Source organism: Gasterosteus aculeatus, chromosome 9, assembly GCF_964276395.1.
Source record: "Gasterosteus aculeatus chromosome 9, fGasAcu3.hap1.1, whole genome shotgun sequence".
NCBI classification, from domain to species: Eukaryota; Metazoa; Chordata; class Actinopteri; order Perciformes; family Gasterosteidae; genus Gasterosteus; species Gasterosteus aculeatus.
In genome coordinates, this window is record NC_135696.1 from 8,698,558 (window position 1) to 8,724,642 (window position 26,085).

The 26,085-nt window shown below is 42.5% G+C and overlaps 1 protein-coding gene across 1 annotated transcript; it reads right to left on the reverse strand.

The window, feature by feature from the left end:
- Positions 1 to 651: 651 nt before the first annotated feature.
- Positions 652 to 24,407, reverse strand: LOC120824684 (complement C3). Its single transcript, XM_078080427.1, has 43 exons — positions 24,249 to 24,407; positions 22,570 to 22,765; positions 22,260 to 22,422; positions 22,022 to 22,116; positions 21,652 to 21,740; positions 21,002 to 21,084; positions 20,816 to 20,903; positions 20,536 to 20,638; positions 20,207 to 20,327; positions 19,105 to 19,220; positions 15,921 to 16,067; positions 15,482 to 15,581; positions 15,270 to 15,364; positions 14,957 to 15,148; positions 14,658 to 14,813; positions 14,301 to 14,430; positions 13,790 to 13,858; positions 13,388 to 13,588; positions 13,175 to 13,295; positions 12,975 to 13,063; positions 12,732 to 12,871; positions 11,885 to 12,097; positions 11,595 to 11,658; positions 11,320 to 11,409; positions 10,924 to 11,130; positions 10,463 to 10,541; positions 10,171 to 10,330; positions 9,970 to 10,065; positions 5,163 to 5,313; positions 4,568 to 4,653; positions 4,260 to 4,337; positions 4,007 to 4,162; positions 3,833 to 3,895; positions 3,614 to 3,695; positions 3,472 to 3,520; positions 3,255 to 3,345; positions 3,055 to 3,144; positions 2,870 to 2,972; positions 2,615 to 2,710; positions 2,040 to 2,132; positions 1,839 to 1,922; positions 1,191 to 1,335; positions 652 to 974 (listed from the first exon to the last, which is right to left on the reverse strand). Exons 1-43 carry the CDS (start codon positions 24,323 to 24,325, stop codon positions 833 to 835), a joined length of 4,989 nt encoding a protein of 1,662 aa, XP_077936553.1. The 5' UTR covers positions 24,326 to 24,407; the 3' UTR covers positions 652 to 832.
- Between the last annotated feature and the right edge of the window lie 1,678 nt (positions 24,408 to 26,085).

The following is a 26,085-nucleotide window of genomic DNA, read 5'->3' on the forward strand; positions in this document are numbered from 1 at the left end:
GTTGAGATTAAGTCATAATTTTGTCCTTGTATAACTGCATCACTGAGTGTTTTTTGTCTTTATTTGAATGAGATTCCCCAAATAAAACCAATGGCCTTACTGACTAAAACGCCCACTGCACAGTAAATTCCAGCTGTAAAACCTTTAAGTTTGGATTCACAATCGTTAACCACATTAAAGAACACAACAAAAGCTCAAAGATGTTCTGATTTACTTTTTGAATGTACAAATGTTAGACGTTTTCTTTAGTATATTAACTAATGTCTGTAACTGTGTAGTCGAAAAAGTCTTTTACACATATATGTACTTCTATGTCTGGAATTATTGGGGAAAGTATTTTTAAAACAGTTAAAATATTGAGGAATGAGTACTTCATATTCAGCATCCTTGAAGTCAGAGAGGTCCTTAACACATATGCATTGGTCTATTTAGAAATGTGGTTTTATTGCAGTTCAAATTTGGAGAAAGTACCAAATTTGTACACTTAAAATACTTTGCGCATGCGTGCCGTGACCGATGTTCGGCGATGGATTGGCACTGCCTTTTGCCGATCTATTGGGCACTCCTGGATTAAAGGAACATTTTCCTTCTTGGGAATTTGAACAGCCGAATAATTTTTGTTGACATCATTGTTTAGAACGACAAACAATATTACAGTAAGTAACCATTACTTTATTCTGTGAAGAAAACAGTAAAAATTATTGAGTCCATTTGATTTTGATTAATACAGTGCATAGTTGGCCCTAATAGATCTCATAATCTGGAAAGATTTACATAAAAGAGTAAAATCCCAATACAAATTATTTGAAAAACATTATTTTGTTTAGTTTCACTACTGCTGACACCCAAACGTTTCGTACTGGTCGACCATATTTTCAATGCCCGTACAGGTAGGTCTGTATTCATCCTTTTGACACTCTGCGTCTGTGGGCCAATACTCAATCCAGGTTCTCCCTCCAAGAAAATACTGAAACCTGAGGAAACAAAAAGGCAAAAAAATGCATTGGTTCAACAGTTATCTGTCATACACAAACATATGAAATAGCCTCCTCCCTCCTTTATGTTAATTTACTTTGCCAATAGACACAAAAACATAAAAAAAGAAAGACTAACTTCATTTAGTAATAAACCGCATAAAACAGTTAAATACACACACACACCACACTCATTCCTATTAAGAAGAAGCTTACGATTGGTCATTTTCATCTGCGGTAATATCTTGGGATGAGCCCATGATAAGGTAAGTTTTGCCTAATCTCAAATCCAACGACTCCCTGCAATGCGGAAGACTGATGAATGTGCGCAGTTTATTCACAGGACCCACGTCCTTGCTTCCTGTAATTGAGACATGAGATAGAAAAGGTAAGAATTAAATGGATAGTTAAAGGTTCAGTTCAACAAATTAGCGATTTATTCTCACATATTACTAATGCAACAGTTGAATCATACTTAAGGTAGTTGTGATACGCTAATTATATAACATACACACTAGAATAAGTCAGCCTGGCTCTGTTCAAAGGTAAGAAAATCCACCTACTGGCACTTCTAATTATTTAACAATACTATCTAACAATAAAAAATAAAATGACTTTTCTTAATTACTAAAATTTTCTTCAAAGAATAATCACCTGAAACTAAGAGTCATGTTTTTACCTCACAGGTAGATGCAACTAGACTACAAAGAAACATTTATTGTCAAGGACAAACCAGTAATGAGTGTCCGCTTGTTATCTATTAATACAAGCTAATTGCACTGGCTGCTACAAAAACGTGAGTAAAACTAGTTTTCTCCTCCAACTCTGACAAAAGGCAACTGTCGTAAAATGATAATTACTCACCTTCTTTGATGGTTTTCAGAACTCGCACAGTGTTCACATCAATGGACGGATCTTCTTCAGACAGTTCCACTTTCACTTTGTACGCTTAGGACAGAGCAGTTGCAGACTGTTAGCAGACATGTTTGTACTTGCTATATTTTATTACAACAACATACATTTATTTGTACACAAGTGCATATTAATGCAGTCAAGCTCACTTACCAAAATCTATTTTGTTGTTCACTTCAGTCTCACATATCTTTTCTGTGCGCTGATCATTGCTGACTTGGTCCTTCTTCTGCATACTGCAATTCTCTGGAAATACACAATGCACCAAGTGAGAACACAACCGGTGACCCAGTGACATAATCACGTGTGTGTGTGTGTGTAAGAGTTGACGAGTGAAACTCTACCTAAAGGACAATAGTACTTCTTTAGTGAGACTGCTGCTCTGATCCTAGAATCCTGGAGGGCGTGTTGCCTCTGATAAAAAGTTCTAGTCATTACAATCTGGTGACTTACTTACTTAGTTGAATTCATTTTAAAAGCTATTTCATATTTAGTCTTATTCACATGGGATCAGGCAGAACAGAACAGATGGTAAAATACATTTTCGCCTGATTACACGTGAAAGGTGTCAGTCTTAGTCTTTCACTGCAAAGGCTTATTTATTATAATACATTTTGTAGTTTTAGTCAATAAAAAACGAAAATGCTGCAGTGGACGAAAAGGACATGCAACACGCTGTGTGTGTGTGTGTGTGTGTGTCCAAGACTAAAAGAGGACTCATCCTGTACCTTCAGCACATGTGCACTCATCTTGGTCCTTTTTACAGAGCCGTGTTAACATGCCAGCTTCCCTTTCTGGATGGTAGAATTTCACACAACGTTTTTCTGCAATGGAGAAGAAAGATATTTGCAAAGGGAGTTTGTGATTGTTGCAGTAAATCAGAACATTTGTAATAAAGACTTAATGAATCTAATATTGACCGCTTATCCACAGTGTTGTCTCTGGCATTCATTGGCAGTAAAGTACATAACATTATTTGTTACCGTCATAGTAATCGTAAACAGACACAGCAGCTGGTTGAAGGGCAGCTGCTTTCATCGTCTGATGGACCCTAAAAGTGATCTCCTCAGGCAGCGTGTGAGAAACCTTTGGACAAAAGTGAGATGAGATAAAGACACAAAGAACAAGGCAGGGACAGACATATTGGCAGGAAACCGGGATGTCTTACCTTGTTCAAGTAGATGATGAGTGAGCCTCTATCTGACAGAACTGTGTTCATCTCATAGTTTGCAATGGTGCGAGCAGGTCCTTTGGACAGCTACACACACACACACACACACACACACACGCACACACACGCACTCAGAAGGCTTAAACTTTATCCTAAACACAGCTGCACTGGGTTTACATGTATCGGTCATATCTTACTCGGTTCAAGTCATTTATGTCAGCAGTGAAGCCGGTTAGCAAGCCAATATCCAAGATTGACATGGTTGCATCACGCTCGGTGTCCTTATACCTACCCAAAGAACAGCGGCATGAACAACATGAGAGAAAGGATGATGTTAATTAGGTTGGAAAATGCTCTGTATATACAGACATGTTACTGTGACACTGGTCGGTATGACGTCTTTATCGTACTCACAAAACCTCTATTTTCAGCTTGTAAACCTTTGGGTCCACATCCATTTTTTCTGCAGGAGCAAAAGTAATTTGTTAACTTGTTTCTCAACTGATAAAAGGACAACAAGCAAATGAACAGTAAGAGAGGGAGTGCACCTCATTACCTGGGAGGAGCTGCACGGACAAGTCAAACCTCTCACAGTCGCTCTCCTTTTCTTTAGGCCGAGTGTAATACAGCGACACCATCTGTCACATCAATGAAAGTACATCGTAAAAATGAAGTCCACACAAAGTGGAAAATGTGTTTGGTCTCCGAGATTCAGATAGGACAAGAACAATGAACAGCTGATAAAAGTCATAATCTTAAAATATATTGTGTTTACCCTCATTGTTGCTTCTCCTGAACCGGTGGCAGTCACTGTAACATCCTGGTTTATGCTAACGGACTGTAGGAATTTAAATACACACACAAACAGGTCAGCAGAACAAACCTACAAGTAACAACAGGAGTGGCAATATGATGAGCCACAGAAAAGTTTGGATGAGTGTCTTCTCACTTTAGATGTTCTGGTGGCGTAGTGGTTTTCCCTGTTGAAGTTGTACTTGTCGGCATTTGTCCTACCCTCAAACAGAATGTCCACATTCAGATTGTACGCTGGTTCTTTAGCGCCGGCCCAGTACTCTGCTATTGCCTGGTACACCATTATGGTCGCCTAGAGAGAAAAGGAGTGAGAAAACAAGACTAAGAAAAAAACAAGTATAAAGTTAACAAAGGATGGAGGAATCAAGATGCAGAGAGGTCATTGATACCTGAGTTGATCCATAGCCTCCGCCATGTCTCTGCTGCTCGTTGAACCATCTCACAACAGGTTTGGCATCTTCAAATTTCTTCATTAACAGAAGGAAAATAAATTAAATTTTCCTGTGGCCGGTGGTTGCATATAGATATAAAATAGCACTCCCGGATTCTGCTTCAGTTGTAATCTTCAAACCAACATTTCAAAGCATTGGCATAACCGAGACACACATTTTATTGACTTTTGTTTCCAACCCCTCCACCCGTTCAGTGAGGCAACATGGATGATGACTGAGTTGTATGTTTTGTGGGACACGCTCACCTCGGTTTTGACCAGAGCAAGCAGAGCATAAGCTGTGGCCTCCAGAGTGTGAACACCTCCACCAGAGGTTTGCCAGTGGTTTCGCTCTGAGGAAGATGCATACAAACAGCTTTTTATTACAGTAATGGACCTGTAACAAGCTCAGTTCACTCATTCCCCAATCCCTCGTCTTATATTTTATAGACGTTATAGAAATAAAAAATCTTAAAAATCAAAAAATTCTTAGATACAATAGTTTCAAAATAATTATTTTCATCTTTCTAGACAAGCTTATTAAAAAATGAATTTCTCATATACATTGCAACAAAAAAATGCACTCAGCGTTATAATATGTAGCTTAGAATAACGCAACATCTGTTGGACAACCTAGATAAGTCACTGTTTACGAAATCACTGAAAACGTATCGTTGATATTTTTGAACTGAGCAAAAGTTAACTACCAATTTTGCCCAACATACACCAGTGTTGCTCAAGCTCAAAAGAACTCATGCCATCATATAACATATAAACTATTAGCAGATGTATTATATCTAAACAATACAATGCCAAATGTGTGTGACCAAAAATGGTGAACCCAAATGCTGTGTGACGGTACCTGGGGATGCAAACTTGTAGAGGATCTGATGGTTCAGTTTGCCTTCATTTGCCAGAGCATATGACGTCATGGCAACAGCATATGGGTTGACGAGGTTGGGCAGACGCCTTTCCAGGTAGGTAACAGCATTGTCTATACTGCCTGGTAGACTCTGGACGAATAAAAAGGAAGGAGAAAGAAGAATGAGGCGAGAACAGTCGGATCAGCAGTCATTTCAGATATTCAACTCTATTCAGGAATGTGGAAACATTTGATCCTGGGACATTATCCATGACCAAACTGTCCCAACTTTCACCCTCTCGTGCTTCATATTAGCTATCCTACTGCCCTACAAAAGTCAGACATTTTTAACACGTCACATGGTTTGAATGAATCAGTTTATCTCAAGTGACTTTTCAATAAACCCCTCCCCTTGAAGAGCAACTGCAATCAGTTTATCATTTGTAACTAGGACTCTAGTTTGTTGAAGCAGTGTTCATACAGGATTTTTTAAATAATGTTTTCATAATGTACAAACTATCACTATAATGCAACACAATGCCCTCTTGAACCAACTCACAGAACTATTGAAGCTTAGCTAGTACAGAATTACAGTTTTCCTAATATGCCAGTGGCTATTGTAAACAGCATTTTGCTTGGTAAACTCTGTAGGAGAGAATTAGAGAGGCAGAACTTTACAATAAATTACTTACTTTCCCATCCAAATGAGTTGTTTTATTCATCACTAGTGTTGGGCTCCCACCATAGCATAAAACCAAGGCTGACTTTTGAATGCATCGCAGCTGCTCGCCAAAATATGTCAGACCTACAAGGAATTTGACTTGGCGGTTGGTGCATAACAGCAGACACTACGACAATGGTATGGCTATGGGTTGATTTAAAAATAAAGAATAAAGTGCACCAGCCAACAGAAAGCGACGTGCGCAGTGTGAAAGAAAGTGACCGGTGGGATGTCAGAGTCAGTCTGTGGAGGACCGGGCTCTGCCGACAGGAAGAAACTGTTCATGTGGTGGGAAGTCATGGTCCTGATGGACTGCAGCCTCCTGCCAGATGAAAGGGGCACAAACCGTTTTTTTCGGGGGTGAAAGGGGTCGGCTACGATCTTTTTAGCTTGCTTCGAGGTCCTAGAAGGGAACAAGTTCTGGAGAGACGGCAGATTGCAGCTGATCACCCTCTCTGCAGAGCGGATGACACACTCCAGCCTGCCCTTGTCCTTGGCTGTGGCTGCAGCGTACCAGACGGTGATAGAGGAGCAGAGGATGGACTTGATGGCTGTGTAGAAGTGGACCATCATCGTCTTTTGGCAGGTTGATTTTCTTCAGCTGCCTCAGGAAGAACAACCTCTGCCGGAGCCCAGGAAACGGAAGGAATCCAAAGTCGCCCAGGATGATGGGGGAGGGTGGGACTCTGTTCTTCCTGAAATCCACAACCATCTCCACTGTCTTTAGGGCGTTAAACTCCAGGTTGTTCTGGCTGCACCACGACACCAGATGGTCAGACTCCCACCTGTAGACGGACTCGTCCCCACCAGAGATCAGTCCAATGAGGGTGGTGCCATACGCAAACCTCAGGAGCTTGAGGGACTGGTGGCTGGAGGTGCAGCAGTTGGTGTACAGGGAGAAGAACAAAGGGCAAAGAGCCTTGGGGGGGAACCGGTGCTGATGGTCCGGAAGGCTGAGACAAGTTTCCCCAGACTCACGTGCTGCTTCCTGTCGGACAGCTCCAACACCTCACTGGTCCACTTCTTGAATTCCCTCACCACAGGTTTGCAGAGTTTTAGTTTTTGCCTGTATGCAGGAATCAAGTGGACCATGACGTGGTCAGAGTGTCCCAGCGCAGCACGAGGGACGGCGTGATAAACCCTGCTTACTGTCGTGTAACAGGTAACCAGCGTGTTCTTCTCTCTGGTGGGGCTTTTAATAAACTGTTTGTACAAAGGAAGTTCATGGGTGAGATTACCTTTTGTTAGTCCAAGAGGACAATAACTAAGGAGTCCGGGTTGGTCCGCTCCACTCGCCGTATCTGGTCAGTGACCTCGTGCATGTTGCCCGCCGGCGGCATGTAAACACCGACCAGGATGAATGAAGCGAACTCACAGCGGGAGTAAAAGGGTTTACAGTTGAGGAGAACAGTGTTGTAGGATCACTGTTACGTCGTTGCACCAGCTGGTGTTGAAGAAGAAGCAGATTCCTCCACCCTTCGTTTTGCTGGAGAGCTTCGTGTCGCAGTCCGCTCTGAGCAGCTGGAAGGCCATCCGCTGGAGCGGAGTCTGGTATATATATATATATATATATATATATATATATACACACCAATCTGCTGAAAGAGCTCCAGGAATCACAATAGGAAACGACAAAAACGAAGCGCAACGAAGCACCGTGGCAGCCATCGTCGGCGCAATCTTGGACTTCAGGATAGGATAAGACAACAGAGCGTCTTCAAATCCCTTTCCAAGTGTCACATACGGGGTGTGGTAACCATTGTAAATGTAATTGGCAGGTGCGGAATGGGCAAATGTAAAAGGCCTGGAGATGATTGACCCAGAGTTGGACAGCTGTGATCCGAAAGGATGGGACTGATTGCGGGACTGTAATTGTGAGACGCCGACCGATTTTTGTCCTTCTTTTTACCGGTGACATTGACCTGTAGGGGGACACGCGATGGGGCGGTCCCTTCTCTAATTGCATGCCTCTTGTCAGGACGTGGAACTGTTTGCTGTGCATGTACGCTATGTACTTACATAATATTTACTTTTCATGAATTGCTGTACCATCGATGGGGTTGGGCAATAGCTATGTTATTTATCGTGCCATGAACTGGCGTGCCATTTATTAGTTATTCTGTATCCATAGAATTGTTAGGCTGAATATTGTACTATGATTTACTGTGCATTTAAGGTGCTATAGAACTGACGTGTTGTGCACTTTGGGGTACTGTGTTGTTGGGGTGGTTATAGTAGCCTTGCTACCGTCATGGTCATGTATGTGAGCAGGTACGGGCCAAACCAATAACGCCTCCTGCCCAGAAGTCAATGCTCCCTTTTTTTAATGAAAATAATTATAATAAAAATATTTTTCCAAATCCTTCAGTCTGGTGGTTGTGCCCCCTTGAGATCTAAACTAAAAGGGACCAGTTAGGAGCCCTATACAACACAAGGTTAAAGACAGCATCTCATGAATCTCCTTCCCAAACTGTCTCTTGCCGATTGATTTGAGGAGATCCGAATTGACTGCTGTTGATGATAGGATAATGGATTAAGGCGGTCAGCGGTTAGGCATCGCCAATGCAGCGCGGCTCCCCCAGTCCTCACTTCCGGCCCGATCAGCTCACCAAGAAGGAAAAGTTCTTCAACCCCCTTGGATACCACTTGCGTGTTACAAGAGCATTAACAGCTATTGCGCCCACAAAGGCCCAACAGTCCTGACGATCCCTGCAAGAAAGGACCGAGTGGCGTTGAGGCAAGACTTGAGGAAACCCAGCAAATCCTATTAATGCACAGTAATGTCTGGGCAGAAGATTAGCATATGTTTTGTTGTCTACTATTTTGTTTAACAAGAGATTGTGTAGGTTTATGAACTACGTGATTGGCTGATAAAGTTAACCACTATCGTGCCTTACTGTTCCGCAGTGTTCTGTTTTGCTTTTGATTTACTAACCCAATACACCTGTTCCTCCACACATATAGTTACCTACGGACAGAGGTTTATGCTCTTCCTAGGCGAGGACCATACAGGCCAGCTCGTGGCCACACGTGGCCTGCCATGTGGTTGGTAGCTTAGCTTGCTAGCTCCCTTCCGCAGCTCTCTCCTCACACACACACACACACACACACACACACACACACACCACCTCCTCCTCCTCCTCCTCCTCATGCCTGAATGAATCTTTGTAGCTGTGTCTTAAAGTCGGTAGGCCGCATCCTTAAGGACGCATTCGTCGACCGCATACGTCATTTCCGCTGCAAGTCAGCTGTCTCATTCCGTCGGCTCCTCTGAACAATTTGAAGGACACATCTGACCTATCCTTTGCGGCCCATCATATCCCAGCATGCAAAGTCAGGTGATCACACAGCGCGGAAGAGCGGTATAGGATTCAGTCGAATATCTACCGATATAAATGTTAATATAATAACATCATCTCACCTGAACCCCTCCCCCCGGGTCCACGTACTGCTTCTTATGAACATCAATGTACAAACACACATTTTTAACAAATACACAAAGAGCAGCTCACGTTACCGGGAGCCGCTGCGCCGTTAACGGCAGCTCGTAATAGTAAAAAGGCACATTAACTTAACTTTAACACTTTAACGCTGTGACGGTTTTATATATAGTTTATACTTCATATTTATGAACATAATCGGATCAAAGTGAGCTCAGGCAGGCAAGTTATAGACCTGAAATGTCACTTTCTAAGTCAGTAACGTTACAGAATAAATACACAACGAAACTGAGTTTGCTTTGCTCCTTTTGTTTTGTGGTGTGATTATAAACTAAATGTAGTTGTGTTTTATGGAGCAGTAGGAGGCAGCATCAAGCTGAAGTAGAACGATGTGTGTGGTGACATTTAGCTACTGTAGCTTTGACATATTCTGTAATATCTTTATCTCAGTTAAAATATTCTATGCAAGAAAAAAATAGTCTGCATACTAACAACAGTGGCCATCAATACTATTGATGTCAATGATTTAATTTCACACTAGCTATTAACAAAACAACCCCTAGGCCGTGTCCAACACTATAATTACTACTGTAGAATCAGAAAGAAATGAAAAGCAAAATATAAAACCTCCTGTTCAGTTACTCACATTAACAGTGTCATCACATAGCGCGCGGGATTCCTGCATGGCAATGAGGCAGAAGGCCGTCATGGAGGCATCTGAATCCATGCCGCGAACATCCCCCTACACATGTAGACACAAACGTGTTGATTTATATAAGGTTTTGGCCAATGGAATGGTTTCCATCTTATTATTTAGTTATCTGTGTTAAGAAATCCGTTCACATACAATCATCTCTCCGTGGATCACACGCCCTTTTTCTACAAACACGCCATCAGGTTGCTGCGTATTGAGAATCAGATACTTTATAGCGTCACAGATGTGATTCTTTCGCACAGACACCAGACTGTAGGCCATGGAAAACACCTTGGCAACGTAGGCTGTCAGCCTGAGAGAAGAGAGGAGACGCTTAGTTTCCTTTGTTTACATATGCAATACACCAACTTCAAATAGTCAGAATTTAGTTTAAAGGAGGGTGTGGAAACATTTCAATGAGTAACTGGATATTTGAAAGCCTCACCAGGTGCTACTTATTTTTTCAGAGGGGAACACAGCAAAAGACCCATCACCTTTAAGGTATTTTAGCTCGTTCTGGTAGCCTGAACACAGACAAGAACATACAACCAGTTAGTGGAGCTCTGTTAGCTTTTCCTCCTGATACAAGTCAGTCTTTTAAATGAATCGGCTGGCATATGTTTTTGTTTATAGTTAATTTTATATAGTCTATGTATTAGTTTTCAGACCATCTTCTTTGGTCTGTGAGGTCGTAGTCTGCAATGTCAGGAACCTTAAATCCCATCAACAAGATTCACAGTATCCGTGGCAATACCTACCGGTCTGGAGCCCAGTTATCTTTTCCTCCTGATACAAGTGCTCTTTTTAAATGAATGGCTGGCATAGGTTTTTGTTTATAGTTAATTTTATATAGTCTATGTATTAAATCCCATTAACAAGATTCACAGTATCCGTGGCAATACCTACCGGTCTTGATGTGTTCGAGAGCTTTGTTACGTTTGTCAAAGCCCACAGTTTCCCACTGGTTGGTTCTGTCCAAATACGTTGTTGCAATGACAGGTAGGGTCATTGAGATCATGTTCTGCTCTCCACAGCCTGAGGGTTGTCGGATCAGACTATCCATAGAGGACCCGCCAACGGCGCTCTCCACCATTGTAGAAACTTGTTCTCTCCCTTTATTCACACACAGAACAAAAATATGTAAATGTTAGAAATCAACATGCAGAAACATCTAAAGAAACATGCAACGGTTCCCCACAAGCAGTGAGGTGGTCATTTCTCAATAGGAATGATGCCAATTTACAACACTATTTTACAGACACTATGTCACATGGCGTGCCCAAATATAGGATCACATCTCACCTGTCACAGAGACCTGTGTGATAGTCGGTGTGCCCGGAATCAAATCTGCCTCAGGAATTCTACTGTTGAGAGTTTCTTCTTGTTTACCAGCTGAAGGGATCAACAGTGGCCAAGTGATAAAAACATTGTAATACCAAACTACGATGTAATATAGGTACACACACACACACACACACACACACACACACACACACACACACACACACACACACACACACACACACACACACAGTTGAATAAAGAATAATTGAAGAGAATCCTATTGGTTAACTCACCAATTCCATTTTTAGAGGGGTCAAGAGTTACACTTTGAGGAGATGTAACCAGTTCACCTCGAGGCTGGAAAAACCACCGCAAGAACAATCATTACAACTCATTACAATTACAACAACACCTGTTTAAGTGGTCGGCTGATGAGTAACAAAGTACATCTTGCTTAGTTGTGTAAGTCTTAATTTTGAAAAGGCTGATATAGTACACATATGATTTAAGATTAAGCTCCTAATGATGATGATGATGTTTGTCTATGCTGATTTAACACAGTTAGTCTCTCTCTCTCTCTTACCACCACCCGCAAATTCTTCCAGATTCCATCATGCAGCGACGAATCTTTCACAGCTGCTTTGACCTCCATGCGGTGTTCTCCTTCTTTCATAGGAATAACAACAAACGGCACAGAGCGTGTAGTTTGTGGCCCTATTTTGACCTCCTGACGATACTTTCCACGCTTAGAAGCTGCGCTGCACAGATGCGCCGCCTCAATCAGATCCACACGCACCTGGAAAACAGGACGAAGAGAATAAAGTCTCAAGTGTCTGTAGTTGATCAAAGATGAGATCCCCAACGAGCAAATAACAGGGATCCGATTCATTTTAGTCACCCACCTTGTTGTATGTCAGTCATATTTGCATTGTTGTCTTTGCACTGAAATTGCTTAAATAATCTCATTGGCTCTTGTCACGAATTCTCCGCTTTGTTAGTTTTCATCCTGCCTGCTTGTTTAATGAACTCTCCTGTCATCCCTCATTCTGTCATCCACAGCAGATCATCTCTTTCCCTTCACCTGGTCCTCATGCCCTTCTCACCTGCAGCCCATCTTCTTATTAGTCCCTCACTTCTCACTTACGCTTGTCCTCTGCTGGATTGTCATTGTTAAGCTCTCCAGCATATCCTGTTATCGTTCCCACGCTACCTGTTCCGACCCTGTTTGCGTGTCAAATCGACCTAGGATCTCTGTGTGCCCCCCTTTTCGGACATGTTTGCCTGTTGGACTGACCTCCCGGTTTTGTCCTGCCTGAAACTAGTAGAGAACTTCACGTGCATTTCTGTTTCAGAGTTGTGCTTTTGGGTTCAAGTATGTGAAATCCTCACAGCTCGGCATGAAACACCAGAGCAGAGGAACACAGACTTACGGTGATGATATCGGGGCTGTAGTTGTGGAGGATTGCCTTGACTTCCAGCTGCTCTCCAGTGACAGCAGAGTACGGCAGCCTCAGATCAATGAAGAATTCTTTCCGAACAATTACCGCCAACGGATCGCCAATACAGATTCCTTTAATATGTGAGGAATAAAAGCACCAAAAACGTGAATGTGAAAAACGGGCAGAGAGAGATAGATGGGATAGATTTACAGATTCCAGTCACTGAATCCATACCGTGAGTTTTTGACAGACTAATGCCAGTCAACTCCCAGGTTGTGATTGAGTCTTGCAAAGCAACGTTTTTTGTGACTGATGTGGTCTCACTGAAGAAAAAACAATAAGGGAGTCAACACTTTGTAAAGGGTAGTTTTAAATCATGTGCTGTCAGTGTGAAATTCAGTATTTTGTCTGTGTGCATATTAAAGTTAACTCACCAATTAGGTGTTTGATCAGGACAAGCAGGCAGGTCGATGTCTAACCACAGCCAACTTTCAGGGAACTTGCTGCGAGAAACAATGTAGTTGCTGTCCATGTAACTGTTGTCATTCTCCTCACCTGAAGTGTCATTAAAAATGTCACTATTTTCACTCCGTATGACCACGGATAGTAACCCCAGAGCTCAACAGCCTCCCATGTCCCCGTCTTACTGCGAGCCAGTAGCAGGCTATCCTCCTTCCTCTCAGCTCGCTGGGTTTCCATCTCCTTGCAGCAGCGCAGGAACGCTGTGACACAAGCTTCTCCATCATTGATGTACTCGCTGCGCCTCTCACACGTGTAGCTGAGAAGGGTTTCCTTCATGCCATCCAAACAACAGGTACGCTGCAGCTGGTTGTTTTTATATTGACTCACTGGGAACAAAGAGGGTTGTGGACGAGAGACGGATGTAAGAAGACATCACCACCGAGAAGAATTGTGAGCTGGAAAGACCAATTAGAAATAGATATATAAAAACTACCATTTCTATCTAATACATAGCATGGGGTCAAACATTTGGGGAACTAAGTGACTGATGATGCGTTTATTGGGTGGTTTAGAGCTCTGGTTCTTACGTAAGCTGGTTGTGACCTCCGCGATAGTAGTGGCTCGTTTCCTCCTGCTGGGGGTCGGACATTTCAAATCTGGAGACAAAGACAGATTTTTAAAAACTCTTTAAATCAGAGTGGGGTCATTATTATGGTCTGAAGTGTGGACGGGGTCTGGCTGTGAGAAAATGTCATTGTTTAAATGCTTTTAATGATGATGAAATGCTGAAGACAAGTTTCCCAAAATCCCCAACAAAAGTGAGGAACCATGATCAGCCAATGTGGCAGTCCTGATAGTTTAAATGGAAACGCCTCAAAGAGTTTGTCACCTGCAGCTCTGAAGAATTGAATAACTAGACAGCAAAGAGTGATTTGTTCCTCTACGTCTGCTGGATGCTTACTCCTCAGGAAAAGTAAACTTATGGTGATGAATAAAGGTCTATGTAGCCACTTCTCCTCATCAGAGCGATTTTATTGATACGATACTGAAACCTAAAGAGGCTCATGATCGGGGAAGGGGAGAGTAAAGTATTGTCACCTTGTCTGTAGGGAGTCCCAGACGCCGCGCTGGACTCAAACATCAGCCCAGCATCGTAAAACACACCCATACCGTCCTTTCCTCCACCTGGTGTGCAGCCTGTGTCGTACTTCTCTACAATGTCCCACACCTGAGCAGGTTGGAGGTGGTTCACACACACGCACACATGCATAGGGTTACAGTGTGCAAGTTATATATACAAACCCATAAACTCAAATGACAGATTTCATATGAACTTGTGTAACGTATTTTACCGCAGGGGACTTGATATTCACACTGGATTTTATTTGAAGCTAACAAACATGACGTGTATTCTGTAGTCTTCTTTTATACATAGCTTTCAGAGAAAGAATTTGCCTTTTTCTGGGTGAGACGGTGCTTGTTGTTGAGGACGTAGACGCCTCTGTCGACCGCCACCAGTCCAACTTTGGCTTCTGGATCTCCTGTGACCTTCAGGACAAACATCCTGCGGGGCTCATAGGATGGTCGGGGTGTTGTTGGTTCAAGCTTCAGCTGAATGTTTAGGGGAGGTCAATGAATGAGACATGCAGTTCTTTTTTTTTAAATAAGTTTCATACATATAATAAAAATCACTTCATCAGGTTGTGTGTTTTTTTGTTTGACCACTTCTCCTCCATCAGTGGTGCATGTCTCACCGAGCCCATGCAGGAGTCCTTAACATCCACCCAAACAGAGTCTGACACCACTTCATTGGCGTTTGTATGGTAGTAGGCTACGATGCGGAACGACGGGAGCATTTCTTTGGTGATAGAAACCATCAGGGAAACAAGGAATTGACCTTCTATCTTGTGACGACGAAAGCTCACCAGCTGACCTCTGCTTAAGATCTATGGAGGCAGATTTGAACATCGTGAATCATCAGACATGAATATATGTTGCGTGTACATTTTAGACATGTAAGTCAACCAAAAGAGGAATATATGTGCACAGGTGGAAAACATTTCTCACCAGGATTGTGATGTCAGTGTCGTGTGTTTCCTGACGTTTGACAAAGAGGCTGATTCTCATGTTATCTCTTAACATTGGCTCACCGGCATCAACACCTGCAAATGTAACATGTGATAACCCCCCCAAAAGATAAAGTATATTAATCAATGCATTCCTTCACTGCTATCTCCATTTTGATCTAGCATCTAGTGTCATTTCAGAATGTCCCTCACTTATGTGGATATAGCTTTTGCTGTTTGTTGTATATGCGAGAGCCTCCATGGAGGCTGATGCTTGTCTGTCAGGCCTAATAGCAGTATCACTGGTCTTTGCCTGCAATTAAAGACACACACACACACACACACACACACACACACACACACACACACACACACACACACACACACACACACACACACACACACACACACACACACACACACACACAGTTGAATAAAGAATAATTGAAGAGAATCCTACGTCAACTTATCATAGCTGCTATATAGAATAACAAACAGACATTACACTGACTAGATGAATTTTTTAAATGCATGAACAGATGAACAATAACAGCCAGCTGCTCTGCTGGATTTCACCTCTTCAAGAGAAGTTAAAATATGTTTGCTAATGAAAGCAGACGTTCAAAATGGTTCAGAGATTTTAGGGACTTACGGTGATTTGCAGGTTTGGGGTCCCTGCCTTTGTATCAACGGTAAGCTTTGCCAGGCCATTGTCCCCGGTGAAGCCCTCCTTTGCACCTGGTTCCACAACCACTTTCACGTTTTTTGCCGGACTGCCGTCAGGATTCTCAACTTCAACCTGAACAATCAGAAATGGACTTACAGTATTTTTAAACAGATGATTTTATGGTTTAGATTAAGGGGTTTACACCATTTTTTTGTTATAAGTATCCGGGCCTACTTTATGCTGACCCAATAGGTTGATAGAGTAAGGGTTTTTAAGTTTATCAAAATCTGTCTTAACATTATAATGAAGCTCCATGACAATACATTGAACTAATCAAAAATAGTTAGAGGAGAGCATTTGCACATTTACAATATAGTGCCGTCAGTGTTTTCTCAGAGTGCCTTTATACCAGTTTTTGTAATGTGGTCTAACTTCCTACATCGGCTTCTGTGAGGACAGCTGTGTACCATCATGCACCAGGGTGAGTTACAACAACGACAAACCCTGGTTCACAGCGGAACTCAGAACACTACGCCTGCAGAAGGATCAGGCATTTAGGAGCGGGGACAAAGACTTGTACACAGAGGCAAAATACAAGTTTAGCAAGGCGGTGAGAGACGCTAAACGATTGTACTCTGAGAAACTCCAACAACAGTTCTCAGCAAGTGACTCTGCTTCGGTTTGGAGAGGCCTCAAACACCTCACCAACTACAAGCCAAAAACCCCCCACTCCATGAATGACCTCCGCCTGGCAGACGAGCTCAATGAGTTCTACTGCAGATTTGAAAGACAATGTCCTGTTCCCATCCCCCACAGCTCCACCAACCTGCCGCAGTCCCCTTTCCCTCCCTCCCCCAGCCCATCAGGTGCTCACGCCTCTTCATCATTATCACCTTCCCCTCCCCCACCAGCAACGACCCTCTCTATTCTGGAGAGAGACGTTAATCGGCTCTTTAGAAGACAAAATCCCCGTAAGGCAGCCGACCCGGACTCCGTTTCCCCTCACACCCTGAAGCATTGTGCTGACCAGCTGTCTCCGGTGTTCACTGACATCTTCAACACCTCCCTGGAGATATGCCACGTACCAGCCTGCTTCAAGGCCTCCACCATGATCCCTGTTCCCAAGAAGCCCAGGATCACAGGACTCAATGACTACAGGCACGTCGCCCTGACCTCTGTAGTCATGAAGTCTTTTGAACGGCTAGTCCTGTCCCACCTGAAGTCCCTCACCGACCCCCTCCTGGACCCCCTACAGAGCCAACAGGTCGTCGTGGCGCAGGGGGTAGAGAGGGTGTGCTGGGAAGCACAAGGTTGGTGGTTCGAGTACTGACTGCCCCAGGTTCCATGTCGAAGGTGTCCCTGAGCAAGACACCTAACCTCTAATTGCTCCCTGGGCAAAAAAGCCATGGGTTAAAAATGTAATGTAAGTCGCTGGCTAAAAGAGTCAGCTAAATGACCTATAATGTAATGTAATGTCTGTGGACGATGCTGTCAACATGGTCCTCCACTACATCCTCCAGCATCTGGACTCCCCAGGAACCTACGCCAGGATCCTGTTTATGGACTTCAGCTCTGCCTTCAACACCATCATCCCGTCTCTGCTGCAGGACAAACTCTCCACCTGCAAGTGGATCACAGACATCCTGTCTGACAGGAAGCAGCATGTGAAGCTGGGGAAACATGTCTCAGCCTCTCAGACCATCAGCACCATCAGCATTTTCTCCCTGTACACCAGTCCGTCAAGCTCCTGAAGTTTGTGGATAACACCACCCTCATTGGACTAATCTCTGGTGGGGATGAGTCTGCCTACAGGTGGGAGTCTGACCATCTGGTGTTGTGGTGCAGCCAGCTCAAAGCTCAGCTCAAAGACAGTGGAGATTCCGGTTGTGGATTTCCGGAGGAACAGAGCCCCACCTCCCCCGTCACTATTGTGGATTCCTTCAGTTTCCTGGGCTCCATCATCACCCAGGACCTCAAGTGGGAGCTGAACATCAGCTCCATCACCAAGAAGGCTCAGCAGAGGTTGTTCTTCCTGAGGCCGCTGAAGAAATTCAACCTGCCAAAGACGATGATGGTCCACTTCTACACGGCCATCATCGAGTCCATCCTCTGCTCCTCCATCACCGTCTGGTACGCTGCAGCCACAGCCAAGGACAAGGGCAGGCTGCAGCGTGTCATCCGCTTTGCAGAGAGGGTGATCGGCTGCAATCTGCCGTCCCTGCAGGACTTGTTCGCTTCCAGGTCTCTGAAGCGAGCTAAAAAGATTGTGGCCGAGCCCTCTCACCCTGGACAAAAGCTGTTTGTGCCACTTCCATCTGGCAGGAGGCTGCAGTCCATCAGGACTAAGACCTCCCACCACATGAACAGTTTCGTCCCGTCGGCAGTCGGGCTCATCAACAGAGCCCGGTCCCCCACTGACTGATTATGACATTCCACTGGCCACTCCCCTTCATACTGCACATGTCAATTTAACTGTAATTTGTCACTCGTGACTTTGTCGTCACTCGTTCAATAGTGCACTTTATGTTTAATATTTTAAATATTTAACTTTAACTTCATTCTCTTGTTTTATACTAACCCATAGCCTTATTCTACTAACCCATTGCATTAGCATTGGATTTTATTCTATTACTTGTTCACTGCTGTCTTGGTGTCTATTGTTACACAGTCTACTGTCACGCACCAACCGCCAAGACAAATTCCTTGTTTGTTTGACATATTTTGGCAATAAATGTTTCCTGATTCCTAATGTTTTTTGAATCGAACATAGGCATTTGATGAGATAGATGAATTCCAAACATGTAACAAATAATAAAAGAAAAATAACTATTAAAATAACTGAACGTATTTCATTATGAATAAATGCATACGTCTTAAAAACTGTAGGAAAAAGTAAACTTAGTAAGTAAAGACTTATTTTCAATTGTCTTTCTATCCACAACTTAAATAATTAATTTAATATCTAATTTTAAAAAAGGATGTTCATACTTCTTCTTAAACTCAGTTTAATCCATAATTTGCTCAATTCCTTCATTAAAGGAAGATGAAACACGACTTCTTCTTTCTTCTAATAAATCGCTCCCTTCCATTTTTTGTAAGGTGCCTGGAGGTGCCAAGTCATAATCCACACATATGCGGTCAACCATGTAAATGTAAATAAGTACTTCACCATAACATCAAAGGACATTCCAGGTTTGAAATATTTGGGAGTTTTCTTGAAGAGAATGGTGTAAGGTGATTGGACAATCTGGATGCTTCTCAACTCTGCCTCCACCATTTCACCACCTTGATACAGAAACACAAACACATTTACACAAAAACTGATTACAAGATCATTTTATTTTAATCTTCGTTAACCGATGTGTTGATTTGATTTTAACGAACGATACATAGGCATAACAACAAGGGAACGACAAATTATTGAACTACAAACCAACAAACATATGGTCAGTGTATGGGAGAATGGTGCGTTTATGCGCATGTAGGTGTGTGTGCGCGTGCCAGAGCCCTTTTATGATGAAAAACATAAAGGAGGGCAAATCAAATAACAGTCTACGTGGGTCTACGTTTGTTTCCAGGCAATAATAAATACACTACAGTGCCCAGTGGCATGAATGTAGCTATCCGGGCTGTTTTGACTGCAGTGTGAACAGTGTTTACTTTCTGTTCTCCCTTCGTTATTGTTGTATAATGGTGGAAGTTTGCTGGAAGTTCCTTTGATCAAACACTGATCACACCACTCCACTTTCTCCCACACTACTCCGCTCCTCCACTGGTTACCAGTGGCTGCCCGCATCCAGTTCAAAACATTGGCGCTCACGTACCATGCTGTGAATGGATCAAGTCCAGTCTACACCCCAACCTGCACACTCCGCTCTGCATCTGCCAAACTGCTTGTCCTTCCCTCACTGAGAGCAAAACTCTCGACTAGATCACAACTCTTTGCTGTCCTGCTCCTAAATGGTGGAACGAGCTCTCTGAAGACACCAGGGCCGCAGAGAACCTTCACATCATCCTCTGCAAACTAGACACACCTCTTCAGATTCTACCTCGACTAAAAGACAAATTATAGCACTTAAATTGTACTTGTAATGGCTTTTATCTAGAGCAAGTTGTAGATCGGCTTATTTGATGAAATTTCACTTTCTGGTTATTTTATGTCTGAATTCTTATGGTTGAAATGCACTTATTGTAAGTCACTTTGGATAAAAGCATCTGTTAAATTACATGTACTGTAATGTGGTAGGGAACAAACACAGAGTCTTTCTTACCGCTTTCTGTCAGCACACTGACGGCCACAAACATGGATGTCCCCACCAGGTCAAGGATCTCTGGGAAAGTGTTTGTGATATGCTCTCTCTTCAGTGTGACCTCTCCATGACCTTTCGTGATCTAATGTGACACCATTTAGAGATGCATCTTCAGTATAGTAGTACAGCCAGTGAGCAGCATGGTTTAGTTATGAAATATCCTAAATAAATAATGTACATTCATAGAATTGTAGCAACTCAGCTGAAATCACTGCAGACGTAGTAATAACAGAAAATTGTAGTCTTGTAAAACATAACGTAAATACAGCAAAGTGTTAGAAGGGGCTCACCGGCACTCTCTGAAGAGAACTCGGGAAGCTTTGCTTTTGATCCTCTTGAATGACCCCAAATACCACGAAGGCGGTCCCATCCACCCATTCATCAAACAGATACCTAAAGCCACAAGACAGGCACGTGTTAAGGCCCACAATGACGCAACACAGAAAACACTAACAGACCAACATAAATCAGACTAAACCAAAAGCTGAAAACAACCTCTACTTCCTTCTGCAATTCATTTACCAATCAAACCTGGTTTCTCCACCACGAAAACAAATAACCTTCACATACTTAGCCTCGATGTTGACGGTGAACTCTCCACTGTCTACGTAGAAGAAGGAACTCGTAGGTTTCAGTTTAACCTCAAAGCTGGGCAGCACTGCAAAATGGAAAACATTTTTTTGTGCGTCAGAAAATGTGTTAATGTGGCAGGTTTATGTCGGTCTAAAATAGAAGTGCAGGTAATGAAGGACACACCGTATTCTTTGACCTCAAACTCTGCAGAATAGCTCAGCTGTGGGTTGCTGTGGAACCTTGTCACCACCTTCCATAGTCCAGAACTATGGACACACACACACACACACACAAAAGAAATTAGCTTATTGCACAGGAGGTTTTGCCGTGCATGGAAAGGGTGGGCACCTGTGACAAGTTCAAATGATGATCTGTTATCAAATGATAAAGCATTGACCATACATGATAAAGAGTGTCCGTTCAGGTTGAAATGCTGAGAGTTAGTGATCAGCTACACTAAGATCGATTGCTTTGGTCTTCGCCGGCATATTCTTCTAGTAAATACATTTACAGAGGAAATACCATAAAATCATTCCTGTGATTATTTCTCTCCATTTACAAGGGCGTAACACACCTTGTATTTAAGTTTATAAACATTAATTGTATGTCCATCCATTAACATATATTATTTTGAATTGTAAAAGATATGTTTTGCAAATTCAAAATTAAATCGCCACTGATGTTGTTCATCAGTAGTATTCAATTAACCATCCATCAAAAAGCAAAAATATAGTGCTACTAACGTGTACCTGAAGTGTAAATACATCACTAAACAATACGATGTGAAAGAATGAAATGTGGAAAATGTAATTTAAATAAGATAAAGCACTAACCTAGCAATTTCAGGAAGTTGGTAATCTCCAGAGTGGATTCCGGATTTTAAAACGACTGGATCAAGTGGTAGAACGATGTTTTCAGGGGTCTAAACATTTTCAAAAATCATCAGCAGACATTAGGTTACAAATTCAGTTAATAAAAACATTCCATAGTTTTTGTAAGTCTCATCTCTAAAACCCCTTATCTATGTCAACGTCTATGTTGTCCATAGACTGAATGATATTGACACTTTTTTCAGCTATTTGACTGATAAGTGAAAGATGTCGATTCCCCACTAGAGGGAGACATGCATTGTTTTGTACTGCCAGTCGCAGTGACTCTATGATGTCACATTTAATTATGTGCTCGTTGATAAATCAGAAATACCACAATTTCGATGGAAATAGAAACTTCAGGTTGGTTTTGAGCATCTGTCTCCACTGGCTCCATACGAGGCGTCACAGCAAACATCCTGTAATAAACTGACACAGAGCCTCTTTCTATTTAGGGTCATGTAACTGATTTGAACCTAATTTAAGGTAAAATCATTCATATTGAAATAAATGCAATCAAAGACATTCTCACCAGTCGGTGTGTTGTAGCATTGATGTAGATTAAAACTCACTTTTGTCTTTTGGGGTGTAGAGGGTCTTATCAGTCTGTATGAAGATGTACCCGGACTGGAAGGACAGCATGACCACTTTCTCCAGCACTCGGTCAGGAAACTCAGCTTTTAGGTACACATAGTGCTTCGTGCTGGCCTCCCTACTGAAGTATCTAGCAGGGATCTGAAATCAGTATAAAGAGACACCAATAGTGCATCAGAAGCAGGGTGAGAGGGTCTAAATCATGATCGCTTCTGGATTTCTTTATCAAACATTTGTGGCTACGAAAATGTTGCCAACACAGTGACCGTCTCAGAATATTCAAATTACCGTTATTCGTCCAAGCTGCTGGAAATGATTACCAGCATTAAGTGTCACAGCTGTGTTAGCCAGCTCTTCGTCTTTGGTTGGATGGCTCCACACGCTGATGATGACGTCGATGTCTCCTCCAGTGCAGTCTTGACACTCCACAAAGATTTGTTCTGCTGTACCTACACGCAACAAGTTGGGGGCTGACATCACCTTCCTGCAGCGGTGAGAGGAAGAGAGAGTGACAATAACACTCTGTGGTCACACACACAGTAAAGTGCAGATCTCTGCCTGTTGCGTCTCCCCTTCCCTCCAAAACAAAGTCTCACTGAACGGTCCTTCTAGGCTCCCTGAGAATCACGATGGGGTCAAAGATAAGAGCAGAAGGGGACTTATTCAGTCATGTATAGATCCTGACTTTATGGGATCGTAACATCTAACGTGTGGTATGGAAGATGTTCCCATTGAGGACTAGATAAAGAAATGGCTGTACTTACATTTATAAATGAGCACAACCCTTATTAGGCTGATGGGTCCAGTGTGTGTGAGATTTGCTGGACGCACAAACTGGTAGAATCTCACATGCACACGAGACAGAACACATGATGTCCCACAGGCTTACGTCAGGTGGAGATAATGATGGATTGTTGTCACCATTTAAACACAATTACAGGTTTGCCTATTTGTCCAAACATTGCGAGAGTGGATCTGTCAGAGGAGTCGTTCCCAACCTTTCTCGTGTTCGACCCCTGACTTGTGAAAAGCCTCATTGCAGGAATCTTTGTGAGATTTAGGATTTTTGCTAAAATAAATAAACATTGTTTTGTGTAACTGTAAAAAACTGCAATAATATCAACTTGTACAATAAGTTGGCTGTATGACATGTCAGCGGAGTGAAGATGACTGCTCAGGATATGAAATCATCTGTCCAGAAGGCCACTCAGTGTCTCATAAGGATTACATGTATTAAGAACATGACGGTCGTTGTATGAGATCATTGTGCGTGCGCAAAACCTTCCTGTTTATCATACCTTATCCCAGTATGTATGTGGTGGCTGGAAAAGAAGACCGTCGAGCAGGCTTGGCGCATGACTTGTATGTGTGTCAACTCTGTCTCCTGTTTGCAAACATTAAATGTCCTGTTTTTGAGTCGGGTATTAATTTTTCTAACAGTAACAGGAATATTTTTTTATCTTCTAACCTCACATTTATCTTGATCCCAAAACCTCTGTCTCAAATGCTGTGAGTAAAAGTTCAAATTCACCAAAATCACCAAGAGGCTCCCGACTGCAGTGACTTCACCCCCAATGAGTAACCTATTGATTACTTAGATGAAGATGCAGCACTGGACAAACATTCATGGCTACAGACTCTGGCTCTGTCTGGCAGAAGAGACTGTTGTGCCAACTCTGAACCACATTCAGGGTCAGCTGACTGGCCTCATTTGAGAGTTTACATGACCTTGTGACACAAAGGACAAACTGGACCGTAGCTTCTCATTAAGTGAGACACGAGTCTGAAATATATTTGTATAAACACTTTTTAAATTGAATTTAAATGCAGATAACGTTCTCTCTCCCGTTAGAATTCAATAATACTGTAAATATCAGAAATATGAAAAACAAACAAACTGCTTATTTTAGCGCTTTTTTGGGGGAATGAATTCCAGCCAGCGGGTGAAGGGAAGCAGGTCTACTTACAATGGAGCTCCATTAGCCAGGCAAGTGAGGAGGGTCGAGGCCACAGAGGCCACCAGCCACCACATCGTCCTACTCATCCTCCTGACTGATCTGCAGTGAATGAAGGCTGTCACCCGCCTTTTATCCTCCGTCCACCCTCCCCTGCACCTCCGCCTTACCTGACCGAGGGTTTCTGCACACACATATGAACTTATACCCACATTAACATTGTTATCATTTCCCAGCAGCGATTGAGAAACAGTTGAGCTTGGAGAGAGTTTATCTCTGCTCTGAGGACAAAGATAAACAACACAAAAATCAGAGAAGATTTATGTGATTGAGTAACTTCTGGAATGAACAGTTCACAGCAACATTACAAAAAAAAGCTTAAAATGTTTTCTACAGGGACACTTGTTAGGGGCGTTTTGTGTTCATTTTAAATCTTGTTGTGGACTTGATAAATCAGCATATTTACCCCAAAACAAAACAAACAAACACATTGAACCTGCACACAGACAACTACTCAGGTGAGAGCTATGTTGCGTAATTTCTCGGAAAAGTGGCAGGTTTTTTTTTTAGGTTTCAACAGCAGGGACTTTTCTACAGTGACGATCTGATCAAAAGAGTCAATCCCAGCCAACTTGGGGCGATAGACGGGGTTCACCCTGGACTGGTCGCCAGCCAATCGCAGGGCTAACACAGAGACATACAACCATCACACTCACAGTCACATACGGGGCAATTTAGAGTCGCCAATCAACCTGATCCCCAGTGCATGTCTTTGGACAACGTAGCCAAAAACAAAAATCTGGTATGTTAAAAATGTAGTTTCTGAATAGATTTTTCAGAAAATGAATATGGCAGTCAGACCCATTGTGACCCAGAAAGAAAGAAAACACAGCACATAACCACATTTGAGTATTTCTACTTTTAAAATGATCAAAATACAAAATTACAGTGAGCATCAGAGGTGCAGAAAGAGTTATTGTTACAAATGTTACAAAACGTTAACTATTATTTCAAACTAAATGCATTGCAAGTGCAGTAGAGCCATATTTTTTTTGCCTGTATTTCTAACTTTGTAGGTCGAATGACCCTATTGTTGCGTGGGGGTTGTCGTGGCGCAGGGGTTAGAGAAGGTGTGCTGTGAAGCACAAGATTGGTGGTTTGAGTCCAGGCTGCCCCATGTTCCATGTCGAAGTGTCCCTGAGCAAGACACCTAACCCCTACTTGCTCCCTGGGCAAAAATGTGAAAAAAACCCCATCGGTTTAAAGTGTAATGTTAGTTGCTTTGGATAAAAGTGTCTGCTAAATGACCTGTAATGTAATACTATGGCATTGCATAATTAACTTTTTTAGGACTATTGGAAATAGAAAGGGGGTTGCTGACTCAGACTACTGAACATTTACTACACAAAATTCCACTTTTACATTTTTTGTTCCACTTTGAAAGGTTATTTCTCATTATTGATGGAAGGCTCATAGATGTTGTCCTTTAAAGCTCACATAAAAGTAAGGTCAATCTGCCTGCAAAATTAATTGTAATACTTTCCACACCTGCCACAAAGCATATTGTTTTTTTCTGCAGTGTAATTTGTGTTTAAGAATATAATTTCTTTGCTTAACTTTTTTTCTGGATAACTCTGTCCTATTTTCTGGTAACTGATTGGGCCTTTGGCAGCCACACCGTGTGTTTGTTCTGCGTGTCCAGAGTCCAGATTATTTGGACTTGAACAAAGTTTGTTTTAAAAGTTTTAATGAAAGCAAGTCACTCCAGATTGACCTCTGCTGAAGCCTAAAGCCTCCTTTATTTGCACCGGGCCTTTTCTATGTGGTTTGTGTTTAAAAAAAATCCCAA